General features: G+C 42.7%; 1 protein-coding gene across 7 annotated transcripts in view; it reads left to right on the top strand.

Annotated features, from left to right (window-relative positions):
• The window catches only part of LOC311009665 (diacylglycerol kinase zeta-like), a 73,562-nt gene extending 59,444 nt beyond the window's left edge, over positions 1–14,118 (top strand). For 3 of the 7 annotated variants that reach the window (XM_084003996.1, XM_084003995.1, XM_084003997.1), the window contains 4 exons: positions 565–685; positions 1,694–1,730; positions 2,009–2,108; positions 12,363–14,117. In XM_084003996.1, coding sequence (XP_083860122.1) covers positions 565–685; positions 1,694–1,730; positions 2,009–2,108; positions 12,363–12,479 — 375 coding nt within the window. In that variant the 3' untranslated portion in view covers positions 12,480–14,117. Of the gene's footprint in view, positions 1–564; positions 686–1,693; positions 1,731–1,818; positions 1,988–2,008; positions 2,109–12,362 lie in introns of those variants that run through there. The other 4 variants (XM_084003991.1, XM_084003993.1, XM_084003992.1 and 1 more) reach the window with 2 other exon arrangements.
• The last annotated feature ends 1,396 nt before the right edge of the window (positions 14,119–15,514 follow it).

Raw genomic sequence — 15,514 nt, forward strand, 5'->3', positions numbered from 1 at the left:
GATCATTACTTTGTGGAATTATCGCGTTAACGCGGGATCATTACTTTGTGGAATTATCGCGTTAACGCGGGATCATTACTTTGTGGAATTATCGCTTTAACGCGGGATTATTACTTTGTGGAATTATCGCGTTAACGCGGGATCATTACTTTGTGGAATTATCGCTTTAACGAGGGATCATTACTTTGTGGAATTATCGCGTTAATGCAGGATCATTACTTTGTGAAATTATCGCGTTAACGCGGGATCATAACTTTGTGGATGTATCGCGTTAACGCGGGATCATTACTTTGTGGAATTATCACATGGGATCATTACTTTGTGGAATTATCGCGCGAGAGAGCACCAGCTGACATTAGCAACAACTCCGTCTGCTCTGGCTCAGCAACACTTAAGGTGGACTGCGGGTTAAGCAGTATAATATTAATATCCCTACTGCAAACTCTGCTCTGTTTGCATCATTAACTACTAGTCACTAGTAAATTCATATTTGTGGTATTCAATCAAAATTAAATGTGTGTATTGCAGTTGAAAGCTCATTATAAGTTCTGTTTTCGAGAAAAGCTGCAGGAGCTGCACCTGAAGGGGGCCGACCTCACGGCGCTGGACTCGTCGGGCTGCAGTTTGCTGCACCACGCCGTCGACACAGGAAGCAAAGAGATCGTCCGCTACGTCCTTGACAATGGTAAGTGTAGGATATAACAACGCCTTTAATTAGAGTACATTCAATTATGTAACAGTTGAATCCATGCGGTCGAGATTCGGACAAAACTTAAAGGTCCTTTCGTTTTAAAATATTGATGAGGCATTCAAAGTCTTGGTTAGAGGAGGCATATAAGAAATTAATATATCATCTATATAGTAATTAATGAATTCTAGTTACGGCTCGGGCATCGCCATGGTGAAAGACAATAGAAGATTTCCCAATTTGCTACATAGCACTTTTACCATATTAAAAAGATATCATGGTTTAAAACCTCTATGAAATTGTAACAAAATAAATCGGAAATGCAAAAAAAAAAAAAATAACAATACTTGGTTACGACTTGATGGAATCTTTCAAACGGATTCATGATAGATCAAGAGCAAATGTAATCCATCCCAAAATCCGTTCCCTGAAAACGTTGGCCGTGAGGGCCTTCTCATAAAAGGGGCGGAGCTTACAGCAGGTGTGACCAATCAGAAACAAGTCTCCTGTCAGCAGTGTTTTAAAAAAAGAAGAGCAAACTGTAATGTTAAACAAATACGAGGAAGTTAAACGCATAAAAGCCTAAAAGCTACCAATTTACAGGCGGCTAATATTTCCATACACGCCATAAAATTACATATATGTAGCTAATTATAGTCCGATCTATCAGCTCTAGATGCGGCGGTGATATTATAACTATCTATTTACATATTCACACAATCTCAAAGTCTGGATCATGACTTTATCTTCTTCTTATTGGTGTAATATGACCCCACCCTCGAGCTGTGATTGGTCAGCAGTTGCTGCTTTTATGTGTGCTGCATCAGTGGCCATGGTAACCTGATAAGAAGTGAACCACCTTCGTAGGACTGAAAACCCAGAGATAATTCTGAAGTTGACCCCCAAATCCTGGTCCCTAGTACAGGACTTTAGAATTTATGAATGAATTGATACTCAGCAGTAATGGTGCGGTCTAATGTCAGTAATCCCTCTGTATGTTTCCAGTTCCAAGTGACCTACTAGACGTCACGGAGAAACTACAGTAAGTCCTCTTCATCACCTGAACCATTCAACTATTTCAATAACTTTGAATGCATTGACGATCCTGTGTTTTTATGGACACACTGTAGGTGAGACAGTGTTGTGAAAAATAGCAGCTTTGATGTAGAGCTCTCCGAGTCCTGGTCTGTCTCAATGTGCCGCCCCTCTTATGAGAATGAAGATATTCAAGCAAACAGGAGCCGCGGGGCGCCAGATCATCAATGGTTTCGAGACTCTCAGAAGACGTTGCTTCATGTTGTCTGTTCTCTGTCACACCAGCGGGGAGACGGTTCTTCATCGGGCTGCATCTCTGTGCCACAGGACCATCTGTCATTACTTCGTAGAAGCAGGAGCCTCGCTGATGAAAACCGACCTCCAGGTAGGTTCCGTCAACATGGCGTCACGGAAGTTGGTGTAAAAGTTGTGACATGTTCGTGTTCATTGACGGGTTGGGACAAAGTAAAGCCATGAAACAAAAACAAGAAAAGCTCTTAATTTGGTTTCGGAAAAACGTTGGCGGGGCTCGACATAACAAAACGAAACCAACGTTGGGTTTAAACAACAAAACACATTTTGAGTTTAGGCAACAAAACCAACATTAGGTTTAGACAACAAAACTAACGTTAGGTTTAGACAACAAAAGTTTTGTTGCGTCATCAATTTAAGCCCAACTATGATGTTTCTCCTAAACTTCTCTGTTTCGTTGTCTAAAGCGAACATTGACTGGAAAAAAAACTGGTTTAAACAACAAAACACATTTTGAGTTTAGGCAACAAAACCAACGTTATGTTTAGACAACAAACCAACGTTAGGTTTAGACAATAAAAGTTTTGTTGCGTCATCAATTTAAGCCCAACTATGATGTTTCTCCTAAACTTCTATGTTTCGTTGTCTAAAGCGAACATTGACTGGGAAAGAAAAACTGGTTTAAACAACAAAACACATTTTGAGTTTAGGCAACAAAACCAACGTTATGTTTAGACAACAAACCAACGTTAGGTTTAGACAATAAAAGTTTTGTTGCGTCATCAATTTAAGCCCAACTATGATGTTTCTCCTAAACTTCTATGTTTCGTTGTCTAATGCAAACATTGACTGGGAAAAAAAAACTGGTTTAGACAACAAAACCAACGTTATGTTTAGACAACAAAACCAACGTTAGGTTTAGACAACAAAACCAACGTTAGGTTTAGACAACAAAACCAAGGTTACCTTTAGACAACAAAACTGACGTTAAGTTTAAACAACAAAACTAACGTTAGGCTTTTATTTTTGCCTAAACCTAAGGTTAAGTTTTGTTGCGTCATCAATTTAAGCCCAACTATGATGTTTCTCCTAAACTTTATGTTTCATTGTCTAAAGCGAACATTGACTGGGAAAAAAAACTGGTTTAAACAACTAAACACATTTTGAGTTTAGGCAGCAAAACCAACGTTATGTTTAGACAACAAAACCGACGTTAAGTTTAAACAACAAAACTAACGTTAGGTTTAGACAACCAAACCAACGTTAGGTTTAGACAACAAAACCAACGTTAGGTTTAGACAACAAAACCGACGTTAATTTTAAACAACAAAACTAATGTTAGGTTTAGACAACAAAACCAACGTTAGGTTTAGACAACAAAACCAACGTTAAGTTTAAACAACAAAACTAACCTTAGGCTTTTATTTTTGCCTAAACCTAAGGTTAAGTTTTGTTGCGTCATCAATTTAAGCCCAACTATGATGTTTCTGCTAAACTTCTATGTTTCGTTGTCTAAAGCGAACATTGACTGGGAAAAAAAAACTGGTTTAAACAACAAAACACATTTTGAGTTTAGGCAACAAAACCAACGTTATGTTTAGACAACAAAACCAACGTTAGGTTTAGACAACCAACCAACGTTAGGTTTAGACAACAAAACCAACGTTAAGTTTAAACAACAAAACCAACGTTAGGTTTAGACAACAAAACCAACGTTAGATTTAGACAACAAACCAATGTTAGGTTTAGACAACAAAACCAACGTTAGGTTTAGACAACAAAACCGACGTTAATTTTAAACAACAAAACTAATGTTAGGTTTAGACAACAAAACCAACGTTAGGTTTAGACAACAAAACCGACGTTAAGTTTAGACAACAAAACCAATGTTAAGTTTAAACAACAAAACTAACGTTAACGGGTCATGGGCATAACGCCGCCGGATCGCTAGTTGGCATCGTTTATGGTCGGAACTACGGCGGTATATGATCGTGTTCGAACCTCCGACTTTCGTTCTTGATTAATGAAAACATTCTTGGCAAATGCTTTCGCTTTCGTCCGTCTTTATGTTTCGTTGTCTAAAGCGAACATTGACTGGGAAAAAAAAACTGGTTTAAACAACAAAACACATTTTGAGTTTAGGCAACAAAACCAACGTTATGTTTAGACAACAAAACCGACGTTAAGTTTAAACAACAAAACTAACGTTAGGTTTAGACAACAAACCAACGTTAGGTTTAGACAACAAAACCAACGTTAGGTTTAGACAACAAAACCAACGTTAGGTTTAGACAACAAAACCGACGTTAATTTTAAACAACAAAACTAATGTTAGGTTTAGACAACAAAACCAACGTTAAGTTTAGAAAACAAAACTAATGTTAGGTTTAGACAACAAAACCGACGTTAAGTTTAGACAACAAAACTGACGTTAAGTTTAAACAACAAAACCAACGTTAGGTTTAGACAACAAAACCAACGTTAGGTTTAGACAACAAAACCGACGTTAAGTTTAAACAACAAAACTAACGTTAGGATTAGACAACAAACCAACGTTAGGTTTAGACAACATCGGAGCGGGTTTCCTCTCGTTGATCAAACTCAAATAAATAAAACAGTTGGTGTTTCCTCCTTCCACGAGCGGTGATATAATCGCGGCTTGGCGATTTAGTCAGCTTACTTCAGACAGCGTCTGGTAGCTGGAAGGCAGGAACCGGCTTGGTTCCTCTTGTTGCAGCGGTGCGCTGCAGGAGGGGGTCGCTTCCCGTTGCAACGTGGTGTTGCGCCGGTTGTAGGAAGAGACGCCAGAGTAGGAGTCGGAGTAAGAGTGAGTAAGAGTGTTCTCCGGGCGGCTTCGCTTTATAAAGCTCAGGCCGCTCCAGGGGACCCCCCGGGGTTCCCTGAAGATTGTCAGCCAATGGGGCACTCGTTGGGTGGCGTCGCATCTCTCACCTGGGTGAGATGTGAAACTAAAATGGCGGTGTAGTTTTTAATCCCCTTTGTCCCTTTGTCCTGGCCGCATGTGTAGGCTTCTGTAGGCCGCATTGTGTAGTCCTAACGGTTAGGTCCCAACAGTCCCCCTTTTGGTCTGAAGGTTGAGGTGTGGGACGCAACCTTCGGAGCAACATAAGGGCCGAACCGTCCATGTATTCCTTGAAACATGTGGGAGTCCAAACAGTCTGTATATTCCATGGAAAAAAGGTTAAACAGTCATTCAGGTTAAAGTCCATAACTTGATGGAGGCATTGTCTGGGCAGAGATTGAGGCAAGGTCTGGGCAGAGATTTCTATGGTCTGGGCAGAGATTTCTAACCATCTAACCTATATCAAACATCTGCTAAGACACAATTTTCACAAACATCAACATTGTCATTACACTCAGGTAGTTTCAAACAGGACACACCCCAACTATGAAAACGGAACGAAGGAGGAAAAGGAGAAGGGGTTAGTGGTCGTTTGGTTTACTCCTGGAGAAGATTTAAGTTAACCATATTTACTATGTTGTGGCTCAGGGCTGTAACGCTCCATGTAGCCAGAAACAGAGGAAATGTCAGAGGCGCTGTCATTATCTGAGTTGTCATGTTTGTACACTGCTGGTTCACGTGACTGGGACAGAATTTCGGAGTAGGGCTTCCTACTACTTCTGTGTGAATGCCCATCTCGACGCAGTTGGTGGGCATGTCGGTGATGCTCAGTATCCCCACGCCGTCTCTTACCAGGCTTCTGGGGGGAGTTTAGTGATGGTTGGGTCGAGTCACGCCATAGCGCTATCGTTTTTATCAGCTTCTCGTTCGGGTCGCACGGATCCCTATCTTCGTTAGTTTGGGAGTTTGTCTGATCCCAGGGGCGTGCTGGCCGCTCACCCCCTTTCGCGCTGTTATGAGGGCTATGCTTTAAGGCGGCAGACGTTTCGGACGCAGATGTGTCGAAGTTAGCGGGCTGGCTTTTAAGTTTGCGCGCTAAGCGGGTTTCCCAAGCCACCTGTGCGTAATTACGAATCTCTTGCATGGAGAGTCGATGTGTCCTGAAGTGTATGGTGACATCGTAGCGCACACTTTCGTGTAGGTTATGCAGGAAGAGGGCCTTGAAGGCAGGCTCTTCCTCGACTCCTGGGGAGTTACGGCCCTGAGCATAGGCGGCTCTGAAGCGCCAATAGTACTCCGTGGGTGATTCCTGCCCCTCATGTACGACGGCGAGGGCACTGATCGTAGCGGCGGCGGGATCCCAGTCCCGGCTATACTCCTTCCGGAGTGCTGCACAAAGTCTGGGGTATCGGTCCTGGGTTCTGGGTGCAAGTGTTCCTATGAAACTGCGGACATGTCTGGTTGTGGTCTTCCCGACTAGTCTGAGCTTCTCCCGTGAGGAGGCATGGGGGAGGTCAATCAGGAGTCTGTCTAACTCTCTCAAATATTCGTCAATATTATGGTTCGAGTTGTCGGGATCAAAATGTTGAGCTGCGTCGACCTGTGACTTACAATGGAAATGTTAGTACTCTTCTACAGCCTGTGGACTGTTAGTGAGGTGTCTCTAGCACCTCTGGTGAGTAATAACAGTGTTATAACGCGTCTTAGTATCCCTAACCCTGCGTAGTTTGTTAGTATTGTTGTTTAAACAATAAATGGCTAATCACAACATGCATATGCAACCCTCGACTGTATTTGCTTGGCAAATAGTAACAGGGAGCAAACAAATCGATCCTTGAACATCGATTTCTAAACAATGATATCAATAACAACAATTCCTATTATTGTTGTTATTACTATAATTCTCAGGTTATTGTGCATAAATCTCCGGATAAAGCTGGTTTAAGAAGGCCTCACACGGGGCGTCATTTATGTTGGGGTTGTAGCAGGAGCAGATTTGGTTATCAACAGTTAATTATTAATATCAATATGATTATCGGTATTAATAATTATATTTAATATATTGTCATGATATAATCATGAATAAACGGGGCACCACCCTGGGATCAGGGAAAAGATAACCTAAAACTGTATTCAGTCTCAATATAAAGGTTTTATACTCACATGCCAATCATCGTGATCATTGGCATAGGAGTACAAAACCAATCGAACAATTAAAAAGGCGTGAAATTCAAGCACTAGCCTTCACAACCTGCTGTTATCCAGTGACATATACACAACAAGCACAAGAGACCGCTAGTTATAATATAATAAGATTTATTAAAATCAGTAATAATGATCACAATCAATAACACTGCAATTAACAAAGCCTTATTACATTTACATTTACATTTAGGTCATTTAGCAGACGCTTTTGTCCAAAGCGACTTACAATAAGTACATTTGTCAAAAGAAGGAAACAAAGAAACCACAACGTATCATTGCCGATGCAGTAAGAGCTAAAAATAGAGTGTTAGGTCCTCATCTGAGTAAAGTAGTACTTCAAGAGCAACAGTGCTACGATCTGAGTGCTATAGGTAAGGTTTTTTTTTTTTTTTTTTTTTTTGCGGGGGGGGGGGGGGGGGGTGTTAGTGGGTCATGCTATGTGCTTATTACCTAACTACCTAACACACAAAGCTAAGCTTAAACAAAGCGAGGTACACACGTGGAGTGTGTGTGCGTATGTGTGTGCGTATGTGTGTGCGTGCGTGCGTGCGTGTGCATGTGCGTGTGCGTGTGCGTGTGTGTGCGTGCGTGTCGAGAGAGAGAGAGATGGCTATGGGCGGCCACCAGATGGAGCTATTCCTCGCAGCGTTCAGGGGCGGAGCCACTGAGGTTCGATGGGGTAGCGAGAGAGAGAGAGAGAGAGGTGGAGCTATTCCTCGCAGCGGTCAGGGGCGGAGCCACTGAGGTCTGATGGAGTAGCGAGAGAGAGAGAGAGAGAGATAGCCGTATGTAGCCACCAGATGTAGCTATGTCCCTAGCGTCCGCCGGGAACAGCTGGCTTAGGACACGTGTGTGCGGCGTGTATGTGTGTGTGTGTTAGCGGGACACAAACAAAGAGAGAGAGGATGCGCGAGCGATATTCGGAGGGACAGAAAGCGTGCCGCTATCACACGGGCTCGCGTGAATGAACTGGCGTTTATTCCGTGAGACCGGTCTTTTAACTGATAGTAGAGGCTTTCTGAGCTCGCGAATATGGCGGAGGTTAGTCGCAAACACTGTTACAGAAATCAACCCAGCTGCGTGGGTACACGATCAGTATTCAAATACAGCAGCACATGAACCAACGGACTCGGCGGTCCGCGATCAGAACTTAGAACACATTAACAAGAATTACAAGCATATCCTACACTATCACTTGTGTCTCTGCCCAGACTGATAGCCTCTTACTGGTATCGTTGCGTAAGACGATGACGGCGTTCCGTAACGGCGGTGGTTCGTGAGTCCCCGGCGTCAGCGGGGGACGTGATGAGTCGGCTTCGTCCAGACGAGAGCGGAGCAGGTTTCCTCTCGTTGATCAAACTCAAATAAAGAAAACAGTTGGTGTTTCCTCCTTCCACGAGCGGCGATATAATCGCGGCTTGGCGATTTAGTCAGCTTACTTCAGACAGCGTCTGGTAGCTGGAAGGCAGGAACCGGCTTGGTTCCTCTTGTTGCAGCGGTGCGCTGCAGGAGGGGGTCGCCTCCCGTTGCAACGTGGTGTTGCGCCGGTTGTAGGAAGAGACGCCAGAGTAGGAGTCAGAGTAAGAGTGAGTAAGAGTGTTCTCCGGGCGGCTTCGGTTTATAAAGCTCAGGCCGCTCCAGGGGACCCCCCGGGGTTCCCTGAAGATTGTCAGCCAATGGGGCACTCGTTGGGTGGCGTCGCATCTCTCACCTGGGTGAGATGTGAAACTAAAATGGCGGTGTAGTTTTTAATCCCCTTTGTCCCTTTGTCCTGGCCGCATGTGTAGGCTTCTGTAGGCCGCATTGTGTAGTCCTAACGGTTAGGTCCCAACACAACAAAACTAATCTTAGGCTTTTATTTTTGCCTTAACCTAAGTTTTGTTGCGTCATCAATTTAAGCCCAACTATGATGTTTCTCCTAAACTTCTATGTTTCGTTGTCTAAAGCGAACATTGACTGGAAAAAACAAAGACGAAAGACACGATGTCCATGTACAGGAATTATCATGATATAATATTCATTATCATGATTATTTCATGCACTGCTGTGAGACTGATGGTAATATGAAACTGACTGTCATATATTATGCTGTTTGCATTGGTTCAGGGTGGGAGGCGTCTTCTAATTGCCTTTTTGCTTGCTACCATTAGAATTTCAGATACATAGTTGTCTCTGATACCCTTGGATATGTTTCCTCGATAGAGATAGACGCGTGAAGTCAAGATCAAAACCACAAAGTCCAGTCCAGAAAGTCTGCATGGCCAAAAGATGTGCAATGTGAAGCTCACGTTGCTTCCAGCATTGATTTTCAAGTCCAGTTTGTTTTGATTTGATTTTGTTTTGGTCAAGAAATCACACAGTTCGTCCAACAGAAGTCTCTCCAGCTTTGTGGAGTTTGTAATCTCGGTGTATTCCATGTCAATAATATCTTAATGTATTATTCTCTTTAAGAACATATCAAGAAGAAGGTCTTTGGTCTTTGACCAGGATCAACAAACCTCCTCCTGAGGGTCCCCCACATTCCCACAGACGCACTATCATATCTGGTGGAAAGTCTTCCCAACTCCACATTCGTGCGTTGCTTTCTAACGTACGTCTCATTTCACTCGTGTTGGGTTTTCCATGCGAAGCTTTCTCCAGTGAGAAACAGCCTCTATGTGTCTGGACCGAGCAGTGACCTAGATACAGAGAGTCTGAGGGGGAGAGAGAGGGTCTGAGGGGGAGAAAGAGGGTGTGTAAGGAAGAGAGAGAGGGTCTTAGGGGGAGAGAGAGTGAGGGAGAGACAGAGAGAGAGAGGGTCTGAGGGGGGGAGAGAGAGGGAGGGAGAGAGAGGGTCTGAGGGATAGAGAGAGTGAGGGAGAGACAGAGAGGGTCTGAGGGAGAGACTGTGTGTGTGTGTGTGTGTGTGTGTGTGTGTGTGTGTGTGTGTGTGTGTGTGTGTGTGTGTGTGTGTGTGTGTGTGTGTGTGTGTGGGAGAGAGAGAGGGTCTGAGGGAGAGAGTGCGTGTGAGGGAGGGAGGGAGGGAGAGACCAGGAGAGAGAGTGTGTGAGGGAGGGAGGGAGGGAGAGACCAGGAGAGAGAGAGTGTGTGAGGGAGGGAGGTAGAGAGAGAGGGAGAGAGGGAGAGACCGGGAGAGAGAGAGTGTGTGAGGGAGGGAGGAAAAGACAGACAGAGAGAGGGAGAGTGAGGGAGATATCTATATAGTTTTTTCAGGGGACTATATAGAGGACTATGTAGAGGACTATATAGAGGACTATGTAGAGGACAACATAGAGGACTTTATAGGGGACTATGTAGAGGACTATATAGGGGACTATGTAGAGGACTACACAGAGGACTATATAGGGGACTATGTAGAGGACTACATAGAGGACTTTATAGGGGACTATGTAGAGGACTATATAGGGGACTATGTAGAGGACTACATAGAGGACTTTATAGGGGACTATGTAGAGGACTATATAGGGGACTATGTAGAGGACTATGTAGAGGACTACATAGAGGACTTTATAGGGGACTATGCAGAGGACTATGTAGAGGACTACATAGAGGACTTTATAGGGGACTATGCAGAGGACTATGTAGAGGACTATGTAGAAAACTATATAGGGGACTATGTAGAGGACTATGTAGAGGACTACATAGGGGACTATATAGGGGACTATGTAGAGGACTACATAGAGGACTATGTAGAAAACTATAAAGGGGACTATGTAGAGGACTATGTAGAGGACTACATGGGGGACTATGTAGAGGACTACATAGAGGACTATGTAGAGGACTATGTAGAAAACTATAAAGGGGACTATGTAGAGGACTATATAGAGGACTACATAGGGGACTATGTTGAGGACTACATAGAGGACTATATAGGGGACTTTGTAGAGGACTATGTAGAAAACTATATAGGGGACTATTTAGAGGACTATGTAGAGGACTACATAGAGGACTATATAGGGGACTATGTAGAGGACTACATAGGGGGCTATGTAGAGGATTATATAGGGGTCTATGTAGAGGACTACACAGAGGACTATATAGGAGACTATGTAGAGGACTACATAGAGGACTATAAAGGGGACTATGTAGAGGACTACATAGAGGACTTTATAGGGGACTATGTAGAGGACTACATAGAGGACTATGTAGAAAACTATATAGGGGACTATGTAGAGGACTATGTAGAGGACTACATAGGGGACTATGTAGAGGACTACATAGAGGACTATGTAGAAAACTATAAAGGGGACTATGTAGAGGACTATATAGAGGACTACATAGGGGACTATGTAGAGGACTACATAGAGGACTATATAGGGGACTTTGTAGAGGTCTATGTAGAAAACTATATAGGGGACTATTTAGAGGACTATGTAGAGGACTACATAGAGGACTATATAGGGGACTATGTAGAGGACTACATATAGGACTATATAGGGGACTATGTAGAGGACTATATAGGGGACTATGTAGAGGACTACACAGAGGACTATATAGGGGACTATGTAGAGGACTACATAGAGGACTATAAATGGGACTATGTAGAGGAATATGTAGAGGACTACATAGAGGACTTTATAGGGGACTATGTAGAGGACTACATAGAGGACTTTATAGGGGACTATGTAGAGGACTATGTAGAGGACTACGTAGAGGACTACATAGAGGACTTTATAGGGGACTATGTAGAGAACTATATAGGGGACTATCTAGAGGACTATGTAGAGGACTACATAGAGGACTACATAGAGGACTTTATAGGGGACTATGTAGAGAACTATATAGGGGACTATGTAGAGGACTATGTAGAGGACTACATAGAGGACTACATAGAGGACTATAAAGGGGACTATGTAGAGGAATATGTAGAGGACTAGATAGAGGACTTTATAGGGGACTATGTAGAGGACTACATAGAGGACTTTATAGGGGACTATGTAGAGGACTACGTAGAGGACTACATAGAGGACTTTATAGGGGACTATGTAGAGAACTATATAGGGGACTATGTAGAGGACTACATAGTGGGCTATATATGGAGCTGATCTCTAAAGTGCTAAAAGTCCTCAGGACACTTGTCAGGTGGTCTCCTGTGCTCTGTTAGTTCTGTCCCTGCCGTCTACACTCAAAAGTGTCAGCTGGCCGGCTGCTGGTGGACCATCCATAATACATGCACACAGATTTGTTTTTGTAATAAATCCATATTTGGAGCTATTTAGTTTTGATTCCAGGTCCCCCGGTAGGCGTCTCAGATTTGTCTCTCTGCTGTCATCGGCCCGTCTGTGATTCATCTCCGACTGTGTGATTCTTTTGCATCAGGGCGAGACTCCGAAGAACCGGGCCGAGAGGGCTCAGGACTCCGAGCTGGCGGCCTATCTGGAGAACCGGCAGCATTACCAGATGATCCAGAGGGAGGACCAGGAGACGGCTGTCTGAAATGCGTCCCCGGGTCCTGGTCCTGTGGCCACGAGTCAGCGTTCGGTCCTGACCATGATGAAGAGAATAGAAACGGATCACAGACTTCTTCCGGACTTGAAAACTTTTGTATCAAATAAATCCAGAGGACTGAAGGTGATCGTCAAACATTAATCATTGATCATGTGTTGTGGGTCTGATTGTTTCCATCGAAATCAGGGAAGTGAATCGAGCCTCAAATATCATGTCAAGTAGATGATTCAACAAATTCTAACAAGACTAATGCTGCGTTCACACCAAACACATATTAGACCAGACCAGACCATGTGGAGAAACCAGAGACGGTCTGTGGTCCCGCAGAGGTCTACGATAGAAGCTCACATTAGTCCAGAGACCAGACCAGACTATGTGGAGAAACCAGAGACTGTGGTCCGTATTTATGTCTAGTCTAGATTACCTTAATTGGAGTGTTGATGGAGCAGCTACAATGTTAGCATAGCCTAGCACCTGCTACAATGTTAGCATAGCCTAGCACCCATCAAGCCAGACTCCATTCAGAAAACAAGCATTTTAAAAGTTGTTAGCTTGTCGTCTTGCAGTCAACAACGTGATAATGTCCCTTTATCGAGCATCGGGGATGGTGTCCTTTTAAAATAAACTTCACAGGAAGTGAGGTCAGGTAATTTATTAAGCAAAAGCTCCGTCCAAATAAGTTGGCTCCGCCTTTGGTGTGAACGCTGCATCGAAGTGTAATGTAATAGAAATAGAAACCCAAACCATTGTGGACCATTCACATCCACAGAACCCCCCCTCGTGGTGGACCAAAGCGATTGCAGCTGTCATTTATGTTGTGAATTTGCTTTATTGATATATTGCTCATTGTGTATTTTGTTGACTTAGATAATAATTATTTATATGTTGGACATTTATCACAGTGATGTTTTCTGGTGCCTACGCTGAAGGATTAGACTTTTTTTTAAATCTTTTTGTCACCTTTTTGTTTCTGCAGAATTACAGTGTGTCATATTAGATCAAACGGGTTTTGTGCGTGTGCTTTAGAGTGAAGGGAGACAGTGAAACGTTCGTAGTCGTGCCAAAAACTTGTTTACATTTAAAGAGACACTACATCATCCAATCTGTAATGTGAACATTTATGTGTCTTGACCCTCCGGCGAAAAATAAAAAAAATGTTCAACTCAAACCGCCTTAAAGACGCCACCTTTAATCCAGGATCACCGTGGTAACCGATGCCGCTTGCTAACCCGATCTGGAGCGGACCGTGGCGCTCGAGATGAGACCGACCCACCGACCAATCGGAGCTCGACGGAGAGGTCACATTGCACCAATGAGAAGAAGGTAACGTCTTGTGCAGTTTAAATGCCAAATGGAGAAAGGAATGCTGGGAAATCACTCGATGCGACTATAATTAGCTACATGTGTGCATTATATGAAATGATTGTGTTGCTTATATGGCATGTAAGATGATATTTGAGCCTATGCCTACTTTTGTTTTGGCGTCACCAAGGTAACGTGATTTCGTTTCTATTATACCATTTCAAGCTAAAGCAAAGTCTCACATCAGTTGAGTCCCTGATGATTCAGGACTTTAAGGACCAGACCAGCGTTTATATAAACCTCGACCATGTTTAGTAAAATTGCGATTTTTAAAAGATTTGCTTGTGTACGTTTTGTCCATATACAATAAACGTTTCAGAATGTACCTGAAAATGTTTTCTGCTTTCTAGCTCAAATTCCAGGTAGAAACTCAGTTCTTGTAAAGGACTATTTTTCCAGGCGTAATAACATTCGGCTCAATGGCTGTCTTGGCTCCGGTGTGATTGACAGCACAGAGGGCGGAGCCAAAGTATAAAGGAGGTCCTAATGTGAAATTGTGTGAAATGTATTTTTTTCCATTACACTAAATATTTGCATATTTAACAATGACTTGCATGCAGCATATAGTTATCGCAATTTTGTTGATAAATGTGAGTGAACAATTTGTATTTATTTATTTAAATCATTTTACAAATGCTTAAAAAATACAAACTAAAATAACTATTGAAATTCGATTTAGCAAACTGTCAAAAAAAAAAAATTGCGGGGCAAAAATGCCCAGAAAATATTCCTTTTCCAACTCATATACAATTTATTTTGATGTACATTTAGATATATATATATATATATATATATATATATATATATATATATATATATATATATATATAAAGGTTCCATAAAGGTTCTAAGCGAGACTGTTACATTAGTGTTAACTAAATTTACAGACTCGGGATCAGTGATAGAAGTCAGGAGAGGATCAATATAAAGAATACGGCGCCGTTCATTCCTGTGAAATCTCTATTCATTCTCCCATTGACGGGGGGAAGCTAATTCCCCCTGAATAATGAAAGCTTTAGTTCTGGGGTTATTTTGGTGTCTTTGATCAGCGGCGTGACACGTTGCCAACCGCTCTCATGCTCATTCACGAAGCTTCATCGCACTCTTTTATCTCCCGCAGCCTCCTAGATCCGCCGCAAAGACACCAACAACTTGTCGCGAGTCGCTTTTACAGTCCCTGTAACGCTGTTTAACAAAAAATCCTCACTCGTCTCTGCTTTTTGATGCTTTTGATTCAACTCGGCCTCTGAGCGGCTCTGGAAATAGTCCCAATCAATTAGTTTCCTGTACGGAGACATGAGTTGTCCATTTTTTGTCACTTAAACAATGTGATGTTAACGAGGGTCCTTTTTCATTGAGGACACATGAAGTAGAGACGTGTCCATGACGGTGCAACGTGATGGAATATTAAATATGGAAAAAGACGCATGGTTTTCAACCACCAAACACGTGTTGGATACCGCATTTGTGTTGTTTTGAACTCTAAGCTTTAGTGGTGGTTTTACTGAACTTAACTCAGTGGTTTTGTTGTCTAAACCTAACATTGGTTTTGTTGTCTAAACCTAAAATTATTTTGTTGTCTAAAACTAACATTGTTTTGTTGTCGAAACATAACGTTGGTTTTGTTGTCTAAACCTAACGTTGTTTTTGTTGTCTAAACC

The sequence above is a fragment of the Eutrigla gurnardus genome, assembly GCF_963514095.1.
Source record: "Eutrigla gurnardus genome assembly, chromosome: 24".
NCBI classification, from domain to species: Eukaryota; Metazoa; Chordata; class Actinopteri; order Perciformes; family Triglidae; genus Eutrigla; species Eutrigla gurnardus.